The 25,307-nt window shown below is 36.3% G+C and overlaps 1 protein-coding gene across 2 annotated transcripts in view; it reads left to right on the top strand.

Moving 5' to 3' along the window:
- Positions 1 to 25,307, top strand: part of STK3 (serine/threonine kinase 3) — a 393,987-nt gene that overhangs the window by 237,507 nt on the left and 131,173 nt on the right. For both annotated transcript variants that reach the window (XM_053559237.1, XM_053559238.1), the window contains one exon: positions 1,705 to 1,830. In XM_053559237.1, the coding sequence (XP_053415212.1) occupies positions 1,705 to 1,830 (126 nt within the window). The remainder of the gene's footprint in view (positions 1 to 1,704; positions 1,831 to 25,307) is intronic.

The following is a 25,307-nucleotide window of genomic DNA, read 5'->3' as shown; positions in this document are numbered from 1 at the left end:
GCTACCTGGGAGGCTGAAGCAAGAGAATCGCTTAAGTCCAAGAGTGTGAGGTTGCTGTGAGCTGTGACATCATGGCACTCTATCAAGGGCAACATAGTGAGACTGTCTCCAAAAAAGAAAAAAAGGATTTATTTATTCTATAGAATTATCTTAGTATTTCTGTGACAAAATTCTCACTCATAGTCCAAATGAAATATTTATTATTTTAAAGCCTCTTGCCAATATTTATAATTGCTTCTTTAACACAATTTTTTTTTTTTTTTTTGAGACAGTCTTAATATGTCGCCTTGGTAGAGTGGTGTCAAAGCTCACAGTGACCTCTAACTCTTGGGCTTAAGCGATTCTCTTGCCTCAGCCTCCCAAGTAGCTAGGACTACTGGCACCTGCCACAATGCCCAGATATTTTTTTGTTGTTGTTGTTGTGCAGTTATCACTATTGTTTAGCAGGCCCAGGCCGGGCTTGAACCTGCCAGCCTTGGTGTATGTGGCTAGTGCCCTACTCACTGAGCTACAAGCGCCAAGCCTAACACTAAATTTTTTTTGTCTGTAAGTTTATTTTTAATTGCCTGATTGATTTTGAGACAAGCATCTCACTCTCTTACCCAGGCTAGAGTAATATGGCATCAGCCTTTCTCACAGCAACCTTAAACTCTCAGGTTCAAGCAATCTTACCTCAGCCTTCTGAGTTAGCTGGGACTATAGGCACCCACCATGACTCCTGGCTAATTTTTCTACTTTTAGTAGAGATGTGGTTTAGCTCTTGCTCAGGCTGGTCTTGAGCTCCTGAGCAAGGGATCCTCCTGTCTTGGCTCCCCAGAGAGCTAGGATTACAGGTATGAGCCACTAGGTCTGGCCTATATTTTATTCATTTTTATTGAAGTAATTCAGGTCGCTTTTACCTGTATGTACTGATTAGGTAGTTATGAAAATTGCATTTTTAAGCTAGATTTCTTTCCCGAGATAAGGTTATCTCCCCCAAATTATTCTTATAACCTCTCCTTCTTTCTCTCACATCCTCTCTCTCAGTAATAAAGCAATTAAAAACCCAGATCTATTCTGGTGGTTTCCCTTCAGCTTATTAGGATTGGAGAAAACTCAGCTGTTTTAGCTAAATCATAATGATATTTGAAAAAGAAGTGACAAGTTGTTTTATATATTACATTTTACAGAAATGAGGCAGTATTTATTTACTGAAAAATATTTTTCTGTTTTCATTGGAAAAGATTATTCATGATACGGTAAAATAGAAAAACATGTAAAAGAACAAAACAATTGTCCTCTTTTTGATCACTGGTTTTTGCTGTCAGCTTATCCAATTAATTAAATTCTGTAACTCAGTACCAAAATATTTATTTTTCACATAAAATAGAATTACCAATCTGTTCCTTAAAATTTATTACTTTTTTTACTATTTAATGTGTACTTCTTTGGACAATTACATCTTTAAGGATAATGTAGTTTTATTAACAGGGTTGCATTTTTGTGTGTGTGCTTTTTTAAAAAAAAACCAAAAACCTAAAAGCAAAATCTTTACTTCTAAAGCAGGTGACACATTCTCTTTCTTTTAACCAATGCATTTAATTGTGGTTGAAAAAACAGTCATTGAAACCTATGATCCTGGTTAACATTTACATGTTCTAACATTTGTTAGCTATAAACTTCCCAAATCTTTTGAACTTATACCATTGAATTTTACTTTTCTAGCATCCTTTTATCAAGAATGCAAAACCTGTATCAATATTAAGAGACCTTATCACAGAAGCTATGGAGATCAAAGCTAAAAGACATGAAGAACAGCAGCGAGAATTGGAAGAGGAAGAAGAAAATTCGGTCTGTAATTACTTTAAAAAGTTTATTTTTCTGAGTCATTTTTCTATAATTTTGTTTCTTTAAATATGTTAATAGCAATTATTGTTTTATTATACAAGTAAAATGTGTTTCTTCATTAAATCTCAAAATAGATTTTGTTTGCATTGAATGTTTGCTATTCTTTTCTGATATATTAAGAATTAATGATTAGTTGAATATAATCTTTGTATGTTTGTTAGGCTTACACAAACATATCTTGCACAGAGTTAATATCCAGTTGACATTAACTCTGAGTTTGTGGAGTAAATGTCTTAAATTTGGGCAATTTTTTGTCATATACTCTGGAACTTACTTTTTCTTCTTTTGCTTTGAGTGAGGGTCTTGCTCTTTTACCCAGATTGGAGTGTAGTGGTGCAATCATAGCTCATTGTAGCTAGAACTCCTAGGCTCAAGTGATCCTCCTAAGTAGCTGGCATTGCAGGTGGTTGCCACCAGGCCTTGCTAATTTTTAAAAAAGTTTTGTAGAGATGGGGTTCTCACTGTGTTGCCCAGGCTGGTCTCAAATTCCTAGGCTCAAATGATCCTCCTGCCTGTGCCTCCCAGAATGCTGGAATTACAGGTGTGAGACACCGTGCCAGGCCTGGAACTGTCTTTTAACTGGTTGCCAGGTATGCTTTAAATAAAGAGTATCATAGTAGAACAGGGGTTACCAGAGAAAGTAAGAGGGACAAGTATCTAGCAGTTTTAACAAAGTTGTTCCATTTATTTTATATTAATGTGTCACTCCATTTTAATAACAACATAAAATTTATGTATCACACTTTATAGTATCTAGTGGTTTTATCTTTTGCTAATTATTTTTTGCGTTGTGCTTCAAATAGTCATTTTTTATGGATAAAGAAACAGATAACCCTTGGTATTCAAGTATTAATAAAATCTGAAAATATACGTATACTTTATTTTTCACTTACTGAAAATGTCTTTGATAACATTGTATTTTCCTTTGGAATTTTTTTTTTTTTTTTTTGTAGAGACAGAGTCTCACTTTATGGCCCTTGGTAGAGTGCCATGGCATCACATAGCTCACACATTGACCTATCACCTATCATTGACCTATCACCTATCATTGACCTCATCACATTGACCTCCAACTCCTGGGCTTAAGCGATTCTCTTGCCTCAGCTTCCCGAGTAGCTGGGACTACAGGCGCCTGCCACAACGCCCAGCTATTTTTTGGTTGCAGTTCAGCTGGGGCTGGGTTTGAACCTGCCACCCTCGGTATATGGGGCCGGCGCCTTACCGACTGAGCCACAGGAACCGCCCTGGAATTTTTTTTTTTTAATCTTACAGTTTCTGTATACAGATACCATTATTTTGCTAATTGAAATTCAGCATACCTAGCATTATTTTGCTAAATTTGAATTAGCTGGGCATGATGGTGGCTACCTGTAGTCTCAGCTACTTGCGACTAGGAGTTTGAGGCTACAGTGAGCTATGATTGTGCCAGTACACTACAACCTCTGCAACAGTGCAAGACTGTGTCTCAAGAACAAAAAACAAACAAACAAAAAAAGCAGAAAAAGTTTTAGAAGATATGACAAAATTGCTGAATTCAAGACGTTTATTGAGTTTTAATTTCAGAAACTGGTTGTCCAGTTGGGAACGCTTTTCAAATGTTTTTATCTTGTTCTATTATTGTTATTATTTTGAGACAGAGTCTCACTTTGTCACCCTGAGTAGAGTGCCATGGCATGATCATAGCTTACGGCAACCTCAAACTCTTGGGTTCAAGCAATTCTCTTTGCCTCATCCTCCTGAGTAGCTGGGACTATACGTGCCTGCCATGATGCTAGTTAGGTTTTTCTGTTTTTAGTGGAGATGGGGTATCTCTCGCTAAGGCTGAACTCAAGCAAGCCACCTGCGTTGGCCTTCCAGAGTGCTAGGATTATAGGAACATGCCACAGTGCCCAGCCCCTTTTCACAAATTATTAAACCTTATATCATAAGGTAGTGGAGGGCAAGGAAAAATGTACATCTTTGCAGAGCTGACTTATAATTGTTTCCTTTAGATATGCAACTACATGAGTTATTTTTTTGGTAGCATTCATGGGCCATCTAGTGAGACAGATGCTTAAAGCTTGTATTTTAAATGTAAAATCTTTCACTAATAAAGTCACCATTCAGAATTTTAATAGTGTCTTCAAAAGATATTTTTTCATAAGTTTATCATTAAATTTAGATGGTATAAGAGATGTAAAGACTATGGCTTTTGCTGTTATGGGGTTTTATAGTTCCCACCCTGGGTTCTGTGTGATGATAGATACATTTAGTTTCTGATTTCTCTCCAATTAATGTTTGTAAATATGAAATTTTTGTAGTTGGTTTTTGTGGTTTTATTGCATTCTTACCAAGTTCATAGCCTGCTGCTCAAGAGGAAGCCAGCCAATATACAGACACTGTAGGTGTTACAGCAATGAAAGAATTTAATACTGCAGGCACCATAGGAGGACAGAGGAAGAAGTTCTCAGCTCCATCTCCTGAGAATTTTCAGAAAAGGATTTTTTGAAGATAGTTTGGTAGGCAAAAGGCTATGCAACTGGGAATGCTAATAGGCTGGGTTCAGGTTAGAGCCAGAGCGATGTATCTTTGATGAGTCAGTTCTTGGTTGGGAGTCCCAAGAACACTTGAGTCAGTTCCTTGGGATGGGCCACTGGTCTGGATGGGCCAGCTGTTAGATCAGAATGCAGAGCCTAGAAGATTTCTCAAAAACTGGTCTTAGGTTTCACAAGGGTGATGTTATCTATGGAAACAATGCAGAAAGCTAAGAATCATGACCATCAAGCTAGATGACTCATGAGGAGTAAGCAATTACTGGAAAGAAAGTTGGAGAACAATGTCTGGCTATATATGTGTCTTCCCTACCACAGTTTCCACCTGGGGGCTCTTACGAATTTTATAAGGGCCAGTTTCAGTTTCAAAGGCACTTTATCATACATTATTTCATTTGATTTTATTTAAAAGATATGATTGGTCGAGCATATTATGATTATCCCATTTAGTAGTTGAGTGAAATTAGGTTAGAAGGGAAGTGATTTAGGACAGTTCACAAAGCTGATGAAGAGCCAAAACTAAAACTAAGTTTTTTACTTTTATTCTTCATGTTTCTTCATGGAACTTTATGCTGATTTTTTCCCACTAAAACATTTATTAGTACTTATAAAAAGAAACATTGACCAGAGTTAACAGCATAAGGTTGTTTTCTATGAAGACTAGTTTTTGCCCCTCTCTCATGTTACCCATTTGCCTTCCTTTGCCTTATGCAAATTTCTAATGAGTGCTGGGCTAGTGAACTGCCATTAGTTAGCTATAGCTGTTAATAGGTAGGTGATTATTTTTGCTTTGCTGTTATCTTTCTCTACTTAGTTTTAGACTAGTTTATATATTTATTACAGGTTAATGAAGGTACAAAAACTCAGGTCAAAATATTTGATTTTGTTAGGTAGAGTCCCTCTTGTGTTTATGTCCCACACATAAACGGTGTGCCAAACTAGTTTTTATTTTTGATGGACAGGGAACTGTTGACTACCCCAGAACTTACTGGTTTTTACTAGATTTTAAGATCTTACTACAGTCACTTTGGTTACTGTCTGCCTCTTTTGTGATCTCTTCTCTCACTATTTTTCTCTCTTTCACTGAGCTCCAGACACGACAGTCTTTCAGATTTCTAATCTTTAAACATGCCTAAGACCTTTCCTTTTTTATGGGCTTTGCTTGGCTATCCCCTGTTCTTGATACAACCTTCTTTCCCAGAACTCATGGAGTGCCTAGATTCTTCACTTTGGGGTCTCAGCTTTGAATATCATGTGCTCCAAAACCTAGCAGCATAAGACAACACATATTTATTATCTCATCTATTTGTAAAGCATTGTTTCAGGAGAAATTTACTTGAGTGATTCAGGCTTAGGGTCTCTTATGAAGTTGCAGTCTAAATGTTGGTCAGAGCTACAGTCATCTGAGGCTTGTGAGGGCTGGAGGAATAATTTGCACGATGGCTCATTCAGGGGCTGTTGGCCAGCAGCCACAGTTCCTTGCCATGTGTACCTCTCCACAGGACTGCTTCAGAGTCTTCAAAGCATGGCAGCTGACTTCTCTTAGAGTGAGTGACTGAGAGAGAACAAAGAGGAAATCTCAATGCCTTTTATGATGTAGTCTCAGGAGTAACATACTGTCACTTCTGCCACATTCTTTTTGTGAAAAAATGAGTCAAGGATCACAGAAAGTGGTGGAGCAAGGTAGTGCCTCTACAGAAGCAACCATTAAGGTGGCACAAGCTGACAAATCAATGTTTGCAATACTCTGGAAACTAAGAAAAAACTAATAGCAACCAGGAGAGTATTTAATGAAGAAAGGCTGGTAAATTTCAACAAGAAAGCATTGTGACATTTTTGCATACATACCTGCCATCTTCTATTTTCTAGCTCAGCTGTGGCCCTTGTTCTCAAAAATTGTGGTTTTGCCTTTTGACCTATTTATTGGTGGTTTCCCTGAGGGACTAGTGTGTAAATATCCTTTGTCTTAGTCCTGTTGAACTTGAGCATCTTCCCAGGTGGAGTCTGTCAAAAACATTCATATCTGCTAGAGCTAGTAAACAAATCAGCCGAGTATTAGGATATAAGATAAACACACAGAACTCACGTTTCTATGCATAAGCACTGAAAGATGTGAAAAGGAAATTATGCAAACATTTCCATTTATAATAACATCAAAAAGAATGAAATACCTAAAGAATAAATTCAACCAAAAGATGAAAAACTGGTATATTGAATAGTACAAAAATATTACTAGAAGAAATTAAGATCTAAATCAATATAATATTACTAGAAGAAATTAAAGAAGACCTAAATCAATATAATATTACTAGAAGAAATTAAAGAAGACCTAAATCAATAGAAAGACATTCTATGTCCATGGATTAGAAGACGATATTGTTAAGATGGCAGTACTCGCAAAAGCAATTCACAGATTAATGCAATCCTTATCAAAATCACAATGGTAATTTTTACAGAAGAGGAAAAACAAGTCTTCAAATTCAAAGATAATTACAAGGGGCTCCAAATAGCCAAAACATATTTGAAAAGAACAAAGTGAACTTAATCAAAGCTATGATATTCTTTTTTTTTTGCAGTTTTTGGCTGGGGCTGGGTTTGAACTCGCCAACTCTGGCATATGGGGCTGGCGCCCTACACCTTGAGCCATAGGCACTGCCCTAATATTCTTGTTTTTTTCTGAGACAGAGCCTTATTATGTCGCCCTCGGTAGAGTGCTGTGGTATCCCAGCTCACAGCAACCCCAAACTCTTGGACTTAAGCGATTCTTTAGCCTCAACTTCCCAAGTAGCAGGGACTACAGGTGCCTGCCACAAGGCCCAGCTATTCTTTGGTTGAAGTTGTCATTGTTGTTTAGCAGGCCCAGGCTGGGCTCGAACCTGCCAGCCTCAGTATATGTGGCTGGCACCCTACTCATTGAGCTAGGGGCACCGATGCAAAGCTATAATACTCAAATAGGTGTGATACTAGCTTGAGGATGTAGACCAGTGGAATAGAATGAAGAGTCTGTAAATAAACCTGTGTATTTATGGCCAACTGATTTTTAACAGTTACTGAGACTACTCAATGGGAAATGGAGTCTCTTCAACAAATGGTGCTGGAACAATTCCTACCTCTCATATATGACAACCTTTTAATACAAAGTCTAATTGAATGGATCCCTAAATATAAGACCTTAAATGTAAACACTCTGACTGTTAATCTCTTTAGCTAGAACATCTATTTAATTAGGTACATTTACATTCCTTGTTACATGTTTGGTTACTGCAGTGTTTTGAAAATTTTGCCGTCACACAATAAGAATCTTCTTTTCTCTAGCTTCCTAACATTTTCCTTACCTTCCTGAAATCTTCTTAAAGTGTTTAAGTCACTTCTTGCTGCTTACAACAAAATGCCATAGGTAAGCTTAAGAAAGGGACAATTAAGCAAAAAAGGAGCTAGAACTTGATTTTGCAAATCCCCAGCCTCTATAGACAGCAAATCATGCTACAATTATAAAATAGCTTACAAGCAAATCTCAAATCCAAGGACATTCAGGAAAGCTGGAGAGATGACTATTAAATCCTTTGTTATGATTTCAGAAAGATCCATAGCACTACCTGAATTAAATAATAGGGCTTCTAAACCAACAAGCTTAAGTCACTATTCTTCAGCAAGAGCCCAGGGTTAGAGAAGCAGTTATCTCAATAAAATTTATAGGCGTAGCCTATTCTCATGGAGTAAACTGCAATGACATTTATAGAAGACCCACAGAAGTTTTTCTGGGAGAAATACCACAAACATGGACTGAATAGGACAGGGATGCATAAAATGTAAAGAAGACTTGGGATTTCCAAATTTCTAAAGGCAGGTAGGCTGAAAAAACTATTTTGCTCAAAACACAAGCTGCCTTTCATGGAGAAAAAAGAATTCAGAGGCAGAACTAACTAGAGGGCATAGGATGATACTGAAGGGAAGTTTCAGAAAGACTCCTAAAGAGCACTTAATTCAGATTAGAAAAGAATAGAGAACTAGAAAAGGAATGAGTCAAGAAAAGAGAGCAGAACTAATAAATTAACTATTTGAACATACATTCAGGAGTTGACAGCTCCTACAGAGAGTTTAGGAATACAGCATTTGTGAAAAAATTCATGATAAGTATATAGAAAACTACAGTAGTAACAAAAACTGAGACAATTATCTAGAAGTCACAAAAAAAGAAATAACGTGATCATATTATTAGAGTGTTCATGAACAATAATTACATAGTCATAACAATGTAAACACTTGAGTAGGGATTTTTTTTAATTGTCATTTAATTACATAGGGAAAATGAGAAACAACACATAGCCAAGTCTTTAAAAAAATATAAGAATGAGAATCAATGAAAGAAATTTTCTTTACTTGTACAAAAACTTCCTCAAATTTTTTTAAATTTAAAAACTAAGTTTATAAATATCTCTACCATCTCTTCCAAACACACTTGACCATTTAAATTTTGTTTTAAAATGCTTAAGAGAGGCTGAGTATGGTGGCTCACACTTGGAGTCCTTGCCCTGGGGAAGGCCTAAGTAGGAGGACTGCTGGAACCCAGGAGTTTGAGACCAGCCCGGTCAATAGAGTGAGGTTCCATAGCCAGCCACACACACACACACACACACACAATTAAAAATTAGTATGTGCTTGCCATCCCAGCTACTCAAAAGACTGAGGCAGGAGGATTGCTTGAGCCAGGAGTTGGAGGCTACCTTCCTTGCACATGCAAAATACAATCACTGTCTTTAAAGAACTATCTTAGATAGTTCTAAAGAATAGGCTACATCTATAAATAATACTTTTACCCCAAGTATTATTTCTCTAAATATTAGCTCAAAATCCAGTATTTCCCTTTCTAAATCATATACAGATATAGATGATGTTCCTTGAGTCAGTTCCTCTCAATCTGGAGACTTGTGAACTAAAGAGATAAGTTATCTGCCCTTCACATATTCACCATGCAATGATGGGTCAGGCATAAAATTATATTGCAATATAACAAAATTTTTATATGATTTGATATCATAGAATCATGATTTATAATTATATCATAAAATTATAGACAGTTCTGTTCAAAAAGAGAAAACAGGAGGCATACAAGAGTCACTAGCCCATAGCACTTTTGGAGTCTTGCCAGACAACTGGTAGCTATTGTCTCCTCACCTCTGCTGTTTGTCTTTATCCTTTTCTGTAACTTTATTGTGATTTTGGAAGGGTTTTGGGAAGGATAGGGATAAACTCATGTGTTCTATCTTCCATTTCAGTGGAAGCTCCTGCCGTTTGTTATTTCTCTGATGGTCTATAATTAGGTTTTTAGATGTTGAGTTTGTAATTTTATCTATTTATTAATGAATCTATGAAATATTTCATATTTTAGATTAAAAAACTCCTTGAATATGCATACATTAGCACAACTTAAAGAAAAATTATAGTCTGTTCAATTCTAGTTTGTTTTTCATAAGTCATAAATCAAAGTGATCCAAGCAGGGAAGGGAAAATGTCTCTAAGATACCATTAGAAGAAGTCCAGGAAGTTAGTCAAGTCATACCAAATTTGTAGTTGATGAGAATAGAAGTAAATGATAATTCTCTTTTCCTGGGTATTTTACAAAATAATTTTCTCTAGATGATGGATTAGAGGTACAATGTTGGGCTCCTTATCTAATTGATACTGTGCTTGCCTTAACATCTGTATCAGTGAAGTCAAGATTGTTGCTTTGGTACCTCTTCTTATTTGTGTTTGCAGTTCATCTTGTTTACCAGTTTTATCCATGAAATCTGATTTTTTTTTTAATTGGCGCCAATGTAGGGGATTCATTTGCTCAATACCTGCTTAGCAACAGAACTGGAGACTAGTCTGCCTTTTATAACAGAATATGGCAGAAGGTTTTGGATGGATATTTTGATATACCGGTTGTTTTCAAAGAGATTTTTTCCCATTTTATTTATTTATTTATTTTGAGACTGAGTCTCACTGTGTCACCCTCAGTAGAGTGCTGTAGCATCCGAGCCCACAGCAACCCCAAACTCTTGGGCTTAAGTGATTCTTTTGCCTCAGCCTTCTTGTGGCTAGGACTATAGGTGCCCACCACAATACCCTGCTCTTGTTTGTTTGTTTGTTTTGTTGTTGCAGTTGTCATTGTTGTTTAGCAGGCCCGGGCAGAGTTTGAACCTGTCAGGCTCCCTGTATGTGACTTGCACCCTAACCACTGAGCTACAGCTGCCGAACCTCTTTTATTTGATTATTTCTAAGATGAAAGGTCTTTTCAGCCTGGTGGGAGATGTACGTTGCCAACTTTTGCTTCTCTATTTTAGTTTTAGTTCAAAAGACCTGGCAGCCTTTATTATACCTGTTTCTAGTCCTCACCATGGATTGTTTCTAATCCAGTGACTGGACTAATAAGACACAGAGCTAGTTTGGCATTGGACCATTGAAAAATCTTATAAAGCTAAATTTTCCAATAATGTAGATCAAATTCTTCTCACCTCAAAATTTTAGAACTTTGAAATTTACCATAATGAGTCACTATATCAAAAGAAATACTAGAACCTCTGTAAGTTGACCATCCAAGGGACTGTCACAAACTGGTCAGCATGTGGAGGTGATCAACATAAGGAACTAGGCCTGCTGTACTGATATATACATGTGGTGCATGTCCGTCTATGAATTTCAGGTCAACTTAAGGAGGTGGTCAACTATGGAGATTGTCTTGTATTTTTATTTTATATTCAGTATTAATGCTTGGGTCCATTGTGGATCCTGCTTTTTCCATTCTATCTGAACATAATTTTCAGAGAATTTATGGGTTAATACCAATATCAATTTAAAATTTTTCCAAATTTAATTTACTTCTGTACCAGTGGTTCTCAACCTGCCTAGTGCCGCAGCCCTTTAATACAGTTCCTGTGGGTCACAACCCCCAAGTTGAGAACTGCTGTTCTGAACAGTTTGGCTTACTAAATCAGTGGCCTGAAATTAAATGGACATTTTCATCAACTTATAGTGTGGCTTTTGAAAAGGAAATAGTATGTTCAAGATATGTTGTTTTTAAATATTAATGCAGTATACCTGTCCCCTGGGTAATGATTATAAATAAACCTCTTTAAATATTTTTTATTCAAGAAAAATATGGAACATGATTGGAAATAGTGCCTTCTGAATTTGATTTTTATACCTATTATAGAAAAAGCTTGTTTGATGAGAATATATTTTGACAAACTGACATGTTTTGATAGGTTCTGAGATAATTGTACAGATTTATAAAATTAAATATCAGACAGTTTTCTGCAGCAGGTTATTTGCAATATCAAAGTTTTTGTGTTAGTTTAAACATTGCTCAATATGACAAAGATCATCTTTTTTTTTTTTTTTTTCTGTTTTGGAGAGACAGAGTCTCACTTTATTGCCCATGGTAGAGTGCTATGGCATCACACAGCTCACAGCAACCTCCAACTTCTGGGCTTAGGTGATTCTCCTGCCTCAGCCTCCAGAGTAACTGGGACTACAGGCACTTGCCACAATATCTGGCCATTTTTCTGTTGCAGTTTGGCCAGGGTCAGGTTTGAACCTGCCACCCTCGGTATATGGGGCCAGTGCCCTACCCAATGAGCTACAGGTGCCGCCTGTTTGTTTGTTTGTTTGTTTGTTTTTTTAGCATTTCTGAGCATGCCAGATAAATTTGGTGCTGAGATGGGTCAACTGTAGTACATAGTAAGAATTTGTTTTCTGGATATTAGTGGAATATAGTTGACAACCTTTAGTGTGGGATGATTAGCATATCTATATTTATTAATATTTACTGTAAATACCTAAATTGACTGTGGCAAGTCCACTTTTAATGAGTATGTTTTAACAACATTGCTCTCTATATACAAGTTTGAAATGCAACATTTTGTTGTTACCAAGAAGTATTCATGTAGTGTTAGGAAGTATAAGGCAAATATATGTGAATTGTCTCTTCCATATGAAAGTTTAAAATGTTTTATTGAATAGAGGATGCCATTTTGAAAATAGAACACACTTATGCACATTCTTTCAAAAAGAAAAGTATGTCTATATTGAAATTTGCTAAATATTAAAAAAAGAATTTAGTTTTTAAGCTGGGAATTTCTCATTTAATTGTTACAAGCTGGGGCCTAGTCATCAGAATTTTTAAAAACTCCCCAGCTGATTCTAATGTATGACCTGAGTGAAAACCATTGACTTGTAGATTCTAGCATTGGGCCTTGTGATAAAGCAGGTAATAAAGTGAAGGATATGGTATATATGCCCATATTTGAATGAGCCATTACTATTACAGATTTTAAACTGAAGTCCCTCTATTTTGTGCATATTTAGTGTTTACCTGACGTCCTTTTTCTGTTTCAGAATCCATCAGGATATCACATTATATTTAGTTATCATGTCTCTGTAGATTCCTCATTTTTTTAATGGAAACAAAATAATTGTATATATTTATTGGGTACAGTGTGATGTTTTGATACTTGTGTACATTGTATAGTAATCAAATCATAATGGTTAGTATATCCATTACCTCATACATTTATCATTTCTTTGTGATGAGAACATTCATAATCTTCTGTTTTGAAATATACAATACAATATTGTTAATCATAGTCACCCTATTGTGTAATAAAACACCAGAACTTATGCCTTCTGTCTAACTGTAACTTTGTACCTTTTACCCAGTCTCTCTCTATCTCCCTCTCCCAACCCTCTCCAGCCTCTGGAAACAACCATTCTCCTTTTCTACTTCCCTGAGATCAACTTCTTTAGATTCCACACATGAGTAAAATGTGGTATCTGTTTTTGTGTGGCCAATTTCATTTGGTATATATGTACCATGGAATAGCTGCAAAAAAGAATGAAATTCTGTCATTTGTAGCAACGTTAATGTACCTGGAAGACATTATGTTAAGTGAAATAAGCCAGACACAAAGAGATTCCCCTGATGCCATAGTTGCTCAGAATATACTTATTTTTGATAACCTTGAGAGTTTTGAGGAATACTGATTAGATACTTTGTAGAATGTTCCTTCAATTGAGATTTGTTTGATGTTTTTTCTTTTTTTTTTTTTGTTTTTTTCTTATGTTGAGACTGAGGTTATTGGTTTTGTGGAGGAAAACCCAGGGATAAGTAAATCTCATCACATCATATCAAGAGTACATTCTGTCAGCGTTACCTAATGTTGTTGATGTTAACTATAGATCCACCTGACTAAGGCAGCATTTGTTAGATTTTTTTCCAGTAAAATGATTCTTTCCCTCTTTCTATACTGTATACTCTTTGGAACTAATCACAAAACACAGCCCACACTTAATGGGTAGGAGTTATCCCTCACTTTTTCAAGGGCACAGTAATTAGAATAGTTATTTGTTATAAATTAGTTAGAATTCTACACAGGAGATTTATCTATTCTCTGCATTTATTCAATCATTTATATCAATATTGATTCATGGTTATTACTTTACATTTTGAGTTATGCTTCAATAGTACTTTATTTATTTATGTATTTATGTATTTATTTATTTATTTTGCTTAAATTGTTCCAGCTTTGGCCATTGGGAGTCTTTGTGTTGGCTCCTTTGTCCCTGTGACATATCCCCATCATCATGGAGTTTTGGTTTAACACTTTCTTACCCTTTGACATTATAAGATATTCCAGGCTCATCTTGTATATTTCCTGTCCCACTCCTAAAATAAGGAGGCTATTCAAAATTTTTACTGGAAAATGGTATTAGAAATGAAGATTGGACTCCAGGTATACTTGTTGCTACTATGAGATGTTATTTCTGTGCCCTCTCAGCTTACAAAGCAAGGAGTTATGTATGTGTATACTAATCTGTATACACACAACTGTAACTACATATTGGCATATGTAGGTATATATGTATGTGTTACGGGTATACATCTATGTCTGTAGTAAGCTAAACATGAATTTAAACCTATGTCTGACTGTAATCCAGTACCACATGGGTCATTCTAGCTGTTCCCATTTGCTTGTTTATAACCTACCATTTAATTGTTGAGAAACCTGGCTTCACTATGTATCATCAGTTTACTAAACTTTTTTTATTTTGCAGTTTTTGGCCGGGGCTGGGTTTGAACCTGCCGCTTCTGGTATATGGGGCCGGCACCCTACTCCTTTGAGCCACAGGCACCGCCCAGTTTACTAAACTTTTCAATTCCATTGTACATGTATACTAGTTTCAGAATTATTAGCCCATATCCTCACAGGAAATAACATAATGAGCCACATTATGTATGGTACCCTTTGTCTTTAGTTTAATAGAATTCACTCACTACAAAATTAGTACGCTTTCTCCCCATCCTCTTCAGTGAAGTCTCTTCTCATATTTTAATACAGTTAGATACTTTCTCACATTTTGCATTCCATCCTGGGATACGCTGCCTCTTAAATACATATGTTTAGATTTGCATGTATTAGGGGCCTCTTTATGATGTAAAGTTCTTTGTGTTTTGACAAATACATGATAATTATGTATTAACCATTGTGATTTCACACAGAATAGTTTCATCACCCTGAAAGAAAAATCCATTGTGCTTTGGTCATCCCCCAACAACTCCCGTGCAGTCCCTGATCTATTTACCATTTGCCTTTTCTAGAATGTCATATAATTGGAATCATATCCTAGGTAGCCTCTTCAGACTGGCTTCTTTTACTTAACTATGTATAAGGGTTATCCATGTCTTTTTGTGGCTGAATAACTGATTTTTTTTTTGTAGAGACAGAGTCTCACTCTATCGCCCTCAGTAGAATGCTGTGGCATCACACAGCTCACAGCAACCTCCAACTCCTGGGCTTAGGCGATTCTCTTGCCTCAGCCTCCCGAGTAGCTGGGACTACAGGCGCCCACCACAACGCCCGGCTATTTCTTTTTTTTTTTTTTTTGCAGTTTTGGCCAGGGCTGGGTTTGAACCCACCGCCCTCGGTACATGGGGCCAGCGCCCTACCTACTGAGCCACAGGTGCTGCCCTGAATAACTGATTTTATCACTAAACAGTATTACATTCCATGGTTATACCACAGTTTATCCATTCGCCTATTGAAAGACATCTTGCTTACTTACTATTTGGGGGCAATTATAAATAAAGCTGCTCTATACATTCGCATACTGGCTTTTTGTGGATGTAAGTTTTCAAGTCTATTGGATAAATACCTAGGATCACAATTACTGAATCGTATGGTGTATTTGGCTTTGTAAGAAACTGTCAAACTCTCTCCCAAAGTTGTAACATTTTGCATTTCTACCAATAATGTGAGTTTCTATTGCTGTGAACTAGCGATTTGTTTTGTCAGGTTTTTGTTGGTTATTTTTGTTTTGTTTTGTTTTTGCCTTTTAGCCATTTTGGGTGTTTAGTGATACCTCATTGTTTTAATTTGGAATTCTTTAATGACGGAGATGTTGGGCATCATTTTAAGTGTTTATTTGCCATTCACCTGTCTTCTTTGGCAGTGTTTGTACCACCACCACCCTTTTTGAGACAGAGTCTCACTCTGTCACCCTGGGTAGAGTGCAGTGGCATCATAATAGCTCACAGCAACTTCTATGTCTTAGGCTTAAGTGATCCTCTTGCCTCACACTCCCAAATAGCTCGGCCTACAGGCACCTGCCATAATGCCTGGCTATTTTTAGAGACTGGGTCTCACTCTTGCTCAATCTGGTCTCGAACTCCTGAGCTCAGGCAGTCCACCTGCCTTAGCTTCTCAGAGCACTAGGATTACAGGCATGAGCCACTGTTCCCCACCTTTTCCCCATTTTTAAATTGGGTTGTCTTGTTTGTTTTCTTATTTGTTAAGAGTTGTGTATTTTGGATACAAGTTCTTTGTAAAGTATATCTTTTGCAAGTAATTTTTCCCATTTAGTGGCCTTTGTTTTCAGTCTTTTAACAGTGTCTTTCATAGAACAGAAGTTTTTGGTTTTAATATTACTGTATCAGCCTTTTGTCTCCCCATGAATCATGCTTTTGGTATCCATAAATTCACCACCAAACTCAAGGTCATGTAGATTTTCTTCTAGAAGTTTTATGGTTTTACATATCTATTATATTAAGGTCTGCCTTCACTTCCTGAGTAGTTGGAATTGCAGGCATGCACCACCAAGCCCAACTATTGTTGCCTAGGCTGGTCTTAAACTCCTGGGGCCAGTAGTTCTTAGTTTAGTAGATCTCCCTGCCTTAGCCTCCCAGGAGTGGTGGGATTACAGACATGAGCCATTGTACACTGCCAGTCTTCTTTTGAATTTTATGTTTTGGAAGTTGATTTCTTAAAATCATTTTAGTATATTGTTTCTAAGTTTATGTGATATTTCTTGTATTAAATATTTATTAAAATGTGTTTATTCTTAAATATCATAAAGGAAGAGAAAAGGAGTAAGAGAAAAAGAATGGGGAAAACAGAAATTCTTTTCAGAGACCTATTAGCCCTTTATTGTGTTTGTTCTAGAAACAAAAAATACATAATCAAAAATCTTAGGTGGGCTCAGTGACTCATGCCTGTAATCCTAGCACTCTGCGAGGCTGAGATGGGAAGATCAGTTGAGCTTGGGAGTTTGAGACCAGCTTGAGCAAGAGTGAGATCCAATCTCTACTAAAAATAGAAAAAAATAGCAAGGTATTATGGCAGATGTGTGTAGACCAGCTGTTTGGGAAGCTGAGGCAAAAGGATCACTTGAACCCATGAGTTTGAAATTGCTGTGAGCTAGGCTGATGCCACAGCACTCTAGCCTGAATAACAGAATGAGACCCTGTCTCAAAAACAAAAAACAAACAAACAAACAAAAAATCCTCTTTATATAAAAGATAAAAAGTTTGTTGCTTCCTTTTTTATGCTTCTATCAATTTTGTTCATTGAACTCCTGCTATTATATGCAGGTCATTGTTAGGATTACTGAATATAGAAGACATTCATTGTCCTTAAGGAACTTAAACATTGTTTATATAGAAATATAGTGTTGGGCGGCTTCTGTGGCTCAAAGGATTAGGGTGGTGGGTTCAAACCCAGCCCTGGCCAAAATTGCAAGAAAAAAAAAAAAGAAAGAAATATGTTGTCATGACAGTGGTTATAGTATTTTAACATATTTCTTGTTTTTTTTTTCTGAGACAGAGTCTCACTTAGTCACCCTTGGTAGAGTGCTGTGGTGTCATAGCATACAGCAACCTCAAACTCTTGGGCTTAAGCGGTTCTCTTGCCTCAGCCTCCCACATAGCTGGGACTACAGGTGCCTGCCACAATACCTGACTATTTTTAGAGACACCCTTGCTCAGGTTGGTCTCAAACCTGTGAGCTCAGGCAATCCACCTGCCTTGGCCCTCCCAAGTGCTGGGATTCCAGGTGTGAGCCACCATGCCTGGCCTCTGCCTGGCCTAAAATAGCTCATTTTAAAAAATGTATCAGTGACCACTACTCCGATTCTGAAAGATACTGATAGTATCTTAATAAATGTAATAACTTGTATGCATCGCCAATTGATAAAATTTTAGTCTTTTGTATTTGGTGCCCTCTTGTGGATATTTTCAAAATTGCTTGTAAGAACACAGTTTTTAGAGGTGTTATTCTTATTTTAAAATACTTGATTTTATAAGCGTCTTTGTATTTTATTAATCCTTTGACATACTTTTGGCTGTCAGAGAAAAATGAAAATCATAGTTAGTTGCTTTTACTTTTTAATTTACTCTATATCAGCATTGTGCACAGGGGATGTGAGATAATCTTTTGTTTGGAAACTTGTAGTATAATGCCAAAAACTTGTGCAGTCTTGCATCATGGAGTCTCTGAAGTCCTGCCCACATGCCGTTTCACCATTTATGCTTGTTATACTGATGAACAAGTTTTTTTTTATGACTTTTGGAGGTCCTAAAAGCTTTGATGTAACTTTAAGACATGCTTGTGAACATGTAAAAAGTTAGGATCCATGAAGTTTCTGTTTGCTAAAGACAGGTATGTCAAAGACAGCAGCTGTATAAGCCATTATTCTGGTTTTGTAGTGAAAGAAAAGGACCACCTACTACAGCAATAGGAAGAAAGTTCATTCTTTGTATAGAATTCTAGATAATGTGAATCTTAGTAATTTTTAATGGATGAATACCTATTTGTTACTTTTTTCACCAGCAGCTGTTTGAAAGGAGAGTATTTTTAATTTATCTCAGTAATTCATAGCTCAGCTGAGTTGAATGTGGTACCAATGAGATCAGAGTTGACCAGTTGACCTATATATAGTGGACTTTAATTTGTAACACAGAAAAAACAAACAGTCACAATCTTGTATATTGATGAAAGGAACAATGTGATAAGTGCTGTCCTTTACTGTTAATATATTGGGATGCAATTTAAAGATAATGCATCAGTGTTTTGCTTTGCTATGGGAGTATTTTTAGTTTAGTAGAGCTCTTATATGACTTGAGACATACAAATAAATGTGCATAGTACTCTTTAATTTTTGACTTTTATAATTCAAATAATGATTAAAACTTACTTACCGACAAGGTTAGCATCAAGTAATCAATAATTCCTGAATTCAGTTATGCATAAGAAGAGAAGTTAAAGATTCTTATCACAGTTTTTCCCAATTTTATGTTCATCTCCTTGAATTTGCACTGCACACCTTGTTGACTTCTTTTCTTTCTTTTTTTTTATTAAATCATAGCTGTGTACATTAATGAAATCATGGGGTACAATGTGCTGGTTTTATATACAATTTGAAATATTTTCATCAAACTGGTTAACATAGCCTTCACTGCATTTTCTTAGTTATTGTGTTCAGACATTTATGTTCTGCACTTTTTTTTTTGGAGACAGAGTCTTACTTTATCACCCTCAGTAGAGTGCTGTGGTGTCACAGCTCACAGCAACCACCAACTCTTGGGCTTAGGAGATTCTCTTGCCTCAGCCTCCCAAGTAGCTGGGACCCAGGCACCCTCCAGAATGCCTGGCTATTTTTTTGTTGCAGTTTGTCCGGGGCTGGGTTTGAACTTGCCATCCTCGGTATATGGGGCTGGCCCCTTGTTGATTTCTTATTCAACTCTTTCACCGCAAATAAATAATTAGGTTTCAATTCCTTCATCATGTGCTAAAGTGGCAAAGTCCATGAAGTCACTTTTTAGATATTAAATAACTACCATTATCTATTTTTCCCCTGTCTTTTTAAAATTCAAATTAGAATCTTTTATGACTTTCTCCTTAGAGTCAGTTTGGTCTCTTTGGGTTCAGAATATGGAAGTTATTGTCAGTTCATTATTTGATTGCTCAGAAAGTGTCTAGAAAAGTGGTTTCTTCTTCCATTTCTTTCAGATTCAACTTGTCATTTCTGTTACTATCATACCTTTTTTTTAGAACAGGCTCTAATTATCCTCAAATTTGAATTCCAGCAATAACCTTCTGATTCCAATCTTTTTCTCTAGTCTTGCTCTTGTCTAATTTATCCTTTAGTTTCCAAGGTTCCTTTCCCTCCTTTGCCAAGTAACTTATGCTGGCTCCCAGTATTCAAAGGATTCCGTAAGTTGTAAGATATCCTTTAATATAGTCAGACTCACTTACTACTTTCCATTCTAGCCAGGATAGTTCTTCTTTTGTGCTTTTCTTTTTTTCCAATCTAGAATGCCACTGTCTACTTTTTTTCCTGATTTTTATCTTAAGATCCGGTTTTCTAAAGCTGTGGTCCCCAACCCCTGGGCCAGAGACTGGTATATTAGGAACCTGGCTGCATAGCAGGAGGTGAGAGGTAGGCAAGAGAGGGAAGCTTCATCTGTATTTACAGCCACTCCTCATTGCTCACATCATCACTTCAGCTCCATCTCCCGTCAGATCAGCCACAGCATTAGATTCTTACAGAAGGGTGAACGCTACTTTAAACTATTCACAAAGGATCTGGGTTGCACTTTTCTTATGAGAATCTAATGCCTGATGATTTGATGTGAAGATGTAATGTTCTTTCTTTCTTTCTCCCTCTCCCTCCCCTCCTCTTCTCTCTGTCATTTTCTTTCTCCCTCTCCCTCCCATTGCCCTGATGTAATGCTCTAAAACAGTGGTTCTCAACCTCCCTAATGCCGCAGTGTATTTTCATTGTTAAAAAGGGGTGTGACCCACAGGTTGAGAACTGCTGCTCTAGAATCATCCTGAAACCATCTCTCCTCTCCCTTCCCAGTCCACAGAAAAATTTTCTTTCTTAAACCCACCCCTGGTGTCAAAAAGGTTGGGGACCACTGTTCTAAAGGGAACTAACTTAATTGGAGTAAGGGTGTGTTGATTCCGTTTGTTGTTTCTATCCATTTTCAGTAGCTTGTTTAGGCCTGTGTTTATTTTTGGGACTATGAGTTCATGTGGGTTGAGTATTACTTCCTTTAAGGTAGATTTACATTTATTTCCATCAGGCACCTGTGGTACTTACCCTACTGTTAGGCTAATTTCTCAGTGTGAGATTCCCCAGACCTTGTGGGTTAATGTAAAATTGAAAGCCAGATTCATGGTAGCAGATTCTAAAGGGAGACATCCCAATCCCCCCCACCCCACCCCACCCCATACCTAAAGCCCAGGTGAAATTTGCCCTTTCCCGTGCTTGTGGGTAAATTTTTTCTTGCCTACCCTTTCACTGAGGATGGAGACTGTTAAGATTCTCAGCTTTATGTAGAAGTATTAGTTCTACTTCAGAGATAACCCAAAGACTTCTCTTTTCTGTTTTATCTACTAAAATATAAACCTTATTTAACCACCAATAACCCACCCTCATTATCACATGCCTCCAGGAGAGCTCTATAGTCAGATTTAACTTATTATCATAGCTTTATCTGGTTCTGGGCCCTTGGAGATTTCCCTTGCTCTCCTGACAGCTCAGCTTTGCATTTGTAGTATGTTTGTCACTTTTATTGTTTGTTGTTTCCTGAGCATCTTTAAGAGGTTTTATTTATGTTTTCTTTTTTTTCTTTAAGAGGTTTTAAAGATATCTAGATTACTATAATATAACAACTTTTTATATAATTGGTTTACTTATATATCTTATTAATTTTATCTGAAGAATATTTTTTTCATGTTATATAGATTGCATACTCAAGGCCCAGTGTGATAGCTCATACCTGTAATCCTAACACTCTGGGAGGCCGAGGTGGGCAAATTGCTTGAGCTCACAAGTTCAAGACCAGTCTGACCCAATAGCCGGGCATTGTGATAGGCACTATAGTCCCAGCTACTCAGGAGGCTGAGGCAGGAGAATCACTTGAGGCCAGAAGTTTGAGGTTACTGTGAGTTATGACGCCATATAGCACTCTACCCAGGGTGACAAAGTGAGACTTAGTCTCTAAAAAAAAGAAAAAGGAAAAGAAACAAGAATGCATTGCGGTCATTAGAACAGGTTGGTTGAACAAAACCTATTAAGATTATTGCTTTTATACTGACACTGTACTGTTAAGAGACTGCATTTGAAGTAAAGAAGTGTTTAATATCATTTCAAGAAGAAGAATAAAATTAGAATAATTTTCAATTAGGACACTTGTTTAACTAAGGAGTAGTGTGACTATATCATTAGTGTTATAAATGACAAATACTTTCTAAAATGTTTCTGTAAGTGTCCATAAAATCATTCAATTAGTAACTGAATATTTAGAGAATAGTTTAAGGTATTAGATATTGCAAATGTAAAGATATGTAATGCAAAGTCTCTGATTATTTCTCAGATTATTATAGCATAAATCTGTCTTAGCAGTGGAAAAGGATTTCCTAATAATGTTTTCAAATGTTTATATTCCATGTGGATTTTATGATTCATAAGCTGGATTATCATCAGGACTCTTGTTTTGCATTCCTGGCACATGATGGCCACTGATTGAAAATGCTATTGTATTCCTTACTGGAACTGGCTTCTTCGACAGTAGGGAAGCATCTGTTCTGCAGACCTTTTTCTATAAAGTATCAACATGTTTTTCTTCTGCCTTTCTTTTGTGTAAGTGAAGTATAACTTTGAAAAAACATTATAATCAACCATTTCATTATAAAAATGTGAAAAGTATCAAATGTCATTTTACTAATAATCTAAAATATCAAGAATAAGTTTAGAGTTAATAATTTTTTAAAGTAAAAACTGTTGCTAAAAAGTTTTCAACACCATTGCCAAAGTTTTAGTGTTTGAGTTTTCTAACTTTGTAGAAACTAGTTCTCATTCCATCTGTACTTTATTAATTTCTGTTTGGGTGTCACCCTGTCATTAGTGCATTGAGTATTCATGCAATTTTTTAATTACTATTTTTTAAACTGTCAATTTGTAAATTAGATTAGCATTCTTAAGCAAAGTGACTCACGTAAGTAAAAGGAATATTCAGTAAGACCAATCCTTTCCAAACTTGATTCGGTGTTTTTACTTAGTTATAGACTATTTAAGCCAATTGTGTGAATTCAGAAGTACGAGCTTCTCATCTCTTTGTAGATCCATTATCGATATATAATATAGGAAAGCTAAATGTACTATTTTATACCTACTAGATGTTATGTTTCTTACTAAGTTTAATGGTAACAGCCCTGAATCTAACAAGGATAAGAGACATATGACTCACACATATAAAAATAGACTTAGGGTTTTGGTGATAAACTAGTCGCAGCCATGATAAAATATTAACCTAGCAGATTTTTTAAAGGTACTGATAGAAAATAACTTTTTCCTCCGTCCTCAGTGGGGCCTACTGGAAAGAATAAACCCCATTTGTTTTTTTAAATTAGCTTTTGACCAAGTACAAATCAGTCTGTTTATGAGTATGTTATTTTCTTCATCTCTTAGCAAAATGAAATGTGCTCTAATGAATCTGTGGTATAAATTAAATTGAGTGTGAAAAATGCTATGGATAGTTTAAAAGCCTTATATAATTGGAAGTTAGATCTTGGGCTAAGACTCAGATAGACATGGTCAGAATTCTTGCTTCTCTAATTATTTGTTATATGACCTTGTAGAAATGATTAAACCTATTTGAGCTTTAGGTTCCTTTACAGAAGACCAACAGTATTAGCTCTGAGGGTTAATAAGAGGATTAAAGAGAAATAGCTTATAGAAATACTTTAGCATAGTATGTCTAACTCATTGGTAACTATTTTTGTCATTATTAAGTGAATGATCAAATGAATAACTTCAGTTAATAGCATTATTTCCTATCCCAGAGTATCTTCAATAGCCAGCGTTTTATAATACAACAAGACATTCTATTACTAGAAACTAGCATAACTTTGTCCTTAGTTTAGTACTTTGGTATTACCTTATAAGGAAGGATTCAACATGCATTCAATAGATTACATAATAAAGATGTGCTGAATATTAGGAATATAAGTGTTAACAAGATCTGGTTAGGGCCCTTAATAGATTTTCGAGTCAAATGGAGAAGTTAGATGAAACGCATATATAGTATCATGCAGTAAGTGTATGATCAGCGTAAGTACAAGGTGCTGTAGGAATGCAAAGGCATGATACCTAATTCAGCCTTAGGGTGTCTGAGCTGAGAAGGAATGTGTATGAATGTAGTTCTGATTTTAAAAAGAGTTTAATTTAAAATGCCCTACCCAAACTTACGAATCTATGTTACATATATAGTCTATTTATCCTTGAAAACCTAACTCTTAGGCAGCCTCCCCAGTGAGGGCTTCTTTCCTTGCTAAAGGCAGAGTTAGAGGCACTCATCATGGTATTCCCATTATACTGTCAACACTTAACAGCATTTAACAGATGTGACACTTGTTCACATGTCAGTAGATTTCTCCTAGACCTCAGATCAGACTCCCTAAAAAAACAAAATTGAGTGAAACTATGTCTTTTTCATTTTTGCATCTCCAGTACCTGGCCTGCTACTTGACCTATTACAAATGTACAATAAATGCTTGTTAAATGAATTAATAATGAAAATATAAATTGATTCATTCAATAAATAAATATTAGGTACCTACTGTGTGTTAGGTATTTTAGCAATGGGGATTCAGAGGTTAAAAGAAGTCTCTTGACTTCATCAAACTTAACATTTGTAGTAGCAGAGAAGACCAGGTACAGACTGTGACAAAATACAGAAGAACAGAGAATGATGGTAGCTTTAATTTAGATTGGTGGTCAGAAAATGTCTCACTAACGAGATGACATCTAGGTAGAGACTTATCAGGCTATCTTGTGGAAGGCATTCCAGTCTGGGAGATCGGCCAATTTAAAGTTTCAAAAAGGAATATGCTTAGAATACTCAAGAAACAGAAAGGAGGCCAGCCCAGCTAGAGTGTGGTGAGCAAGAAGGAATGTGATAGGAGATGAGATTGGCAGATGTTACAGATCACATTTGGCTGTGATAAAGGCTTTGGATTTCATTCTAAGTGTGATGAGAGGCCAAATGCCGATTTTTAGCAGGAAAGTAACATGATGTGATTTGTCTTTTGAAAGGATCGATCTACCTCTGTGTGTGAGAGACTAAAAGGGGCAAGAATGGAGATAGTGAAAACAGTTTGGGGCAGTTTTAATAATCCAAGTGACAGAAGATGGTGGTGGACTAGAAGGGGCCAAATAATTTGTGTGGGACTCTTTGGGAATAGGAGCTGGTGACTTAACCTGCTAAAATTATAAGACTGCACCTCAAACTTAAGCATTGAAGTAAATAAAAATTTAAGTGTAAGTATGGTTCATGTATGTAGCGGAATAATGGGGTAAGAAATAAAAACTTCTTTCTTAGTTCCAGTTCTACTTTTAAGTAGGTGTGTGAATTCAGGGAAATCTGTCCTGAGTGCTTTCAGATACAAAATGAGGGGTTGAATTAGTTTTCTGTCCAACTATGAAGGTCTGTGATTTTATAGTTCCATTAAAAAGTGAATGTATTTCTTGAACGTATTAACCTAAATAATGGTCAGAGTAGAGGCT

This window comes from Nycticebus coucang, chromosome 13 (genome assembly GCF_027406575.1).
Source record: "Nycticebus coucang isolate mNycCou1 chromosome 13, mNycCou1.pri, whole genome shotgun sequence".
Taxonomy (NCBI): Eukaryota; Metazoa; Chordata; class Mammalia; order Primates; family Lorisidae; genus Nycticebus; species Nycticebus coucang.
Note: the sequence above shows the minus strand (reverse complement) of the source record. Positions and strands in the feature narration are given on the sequence as shown.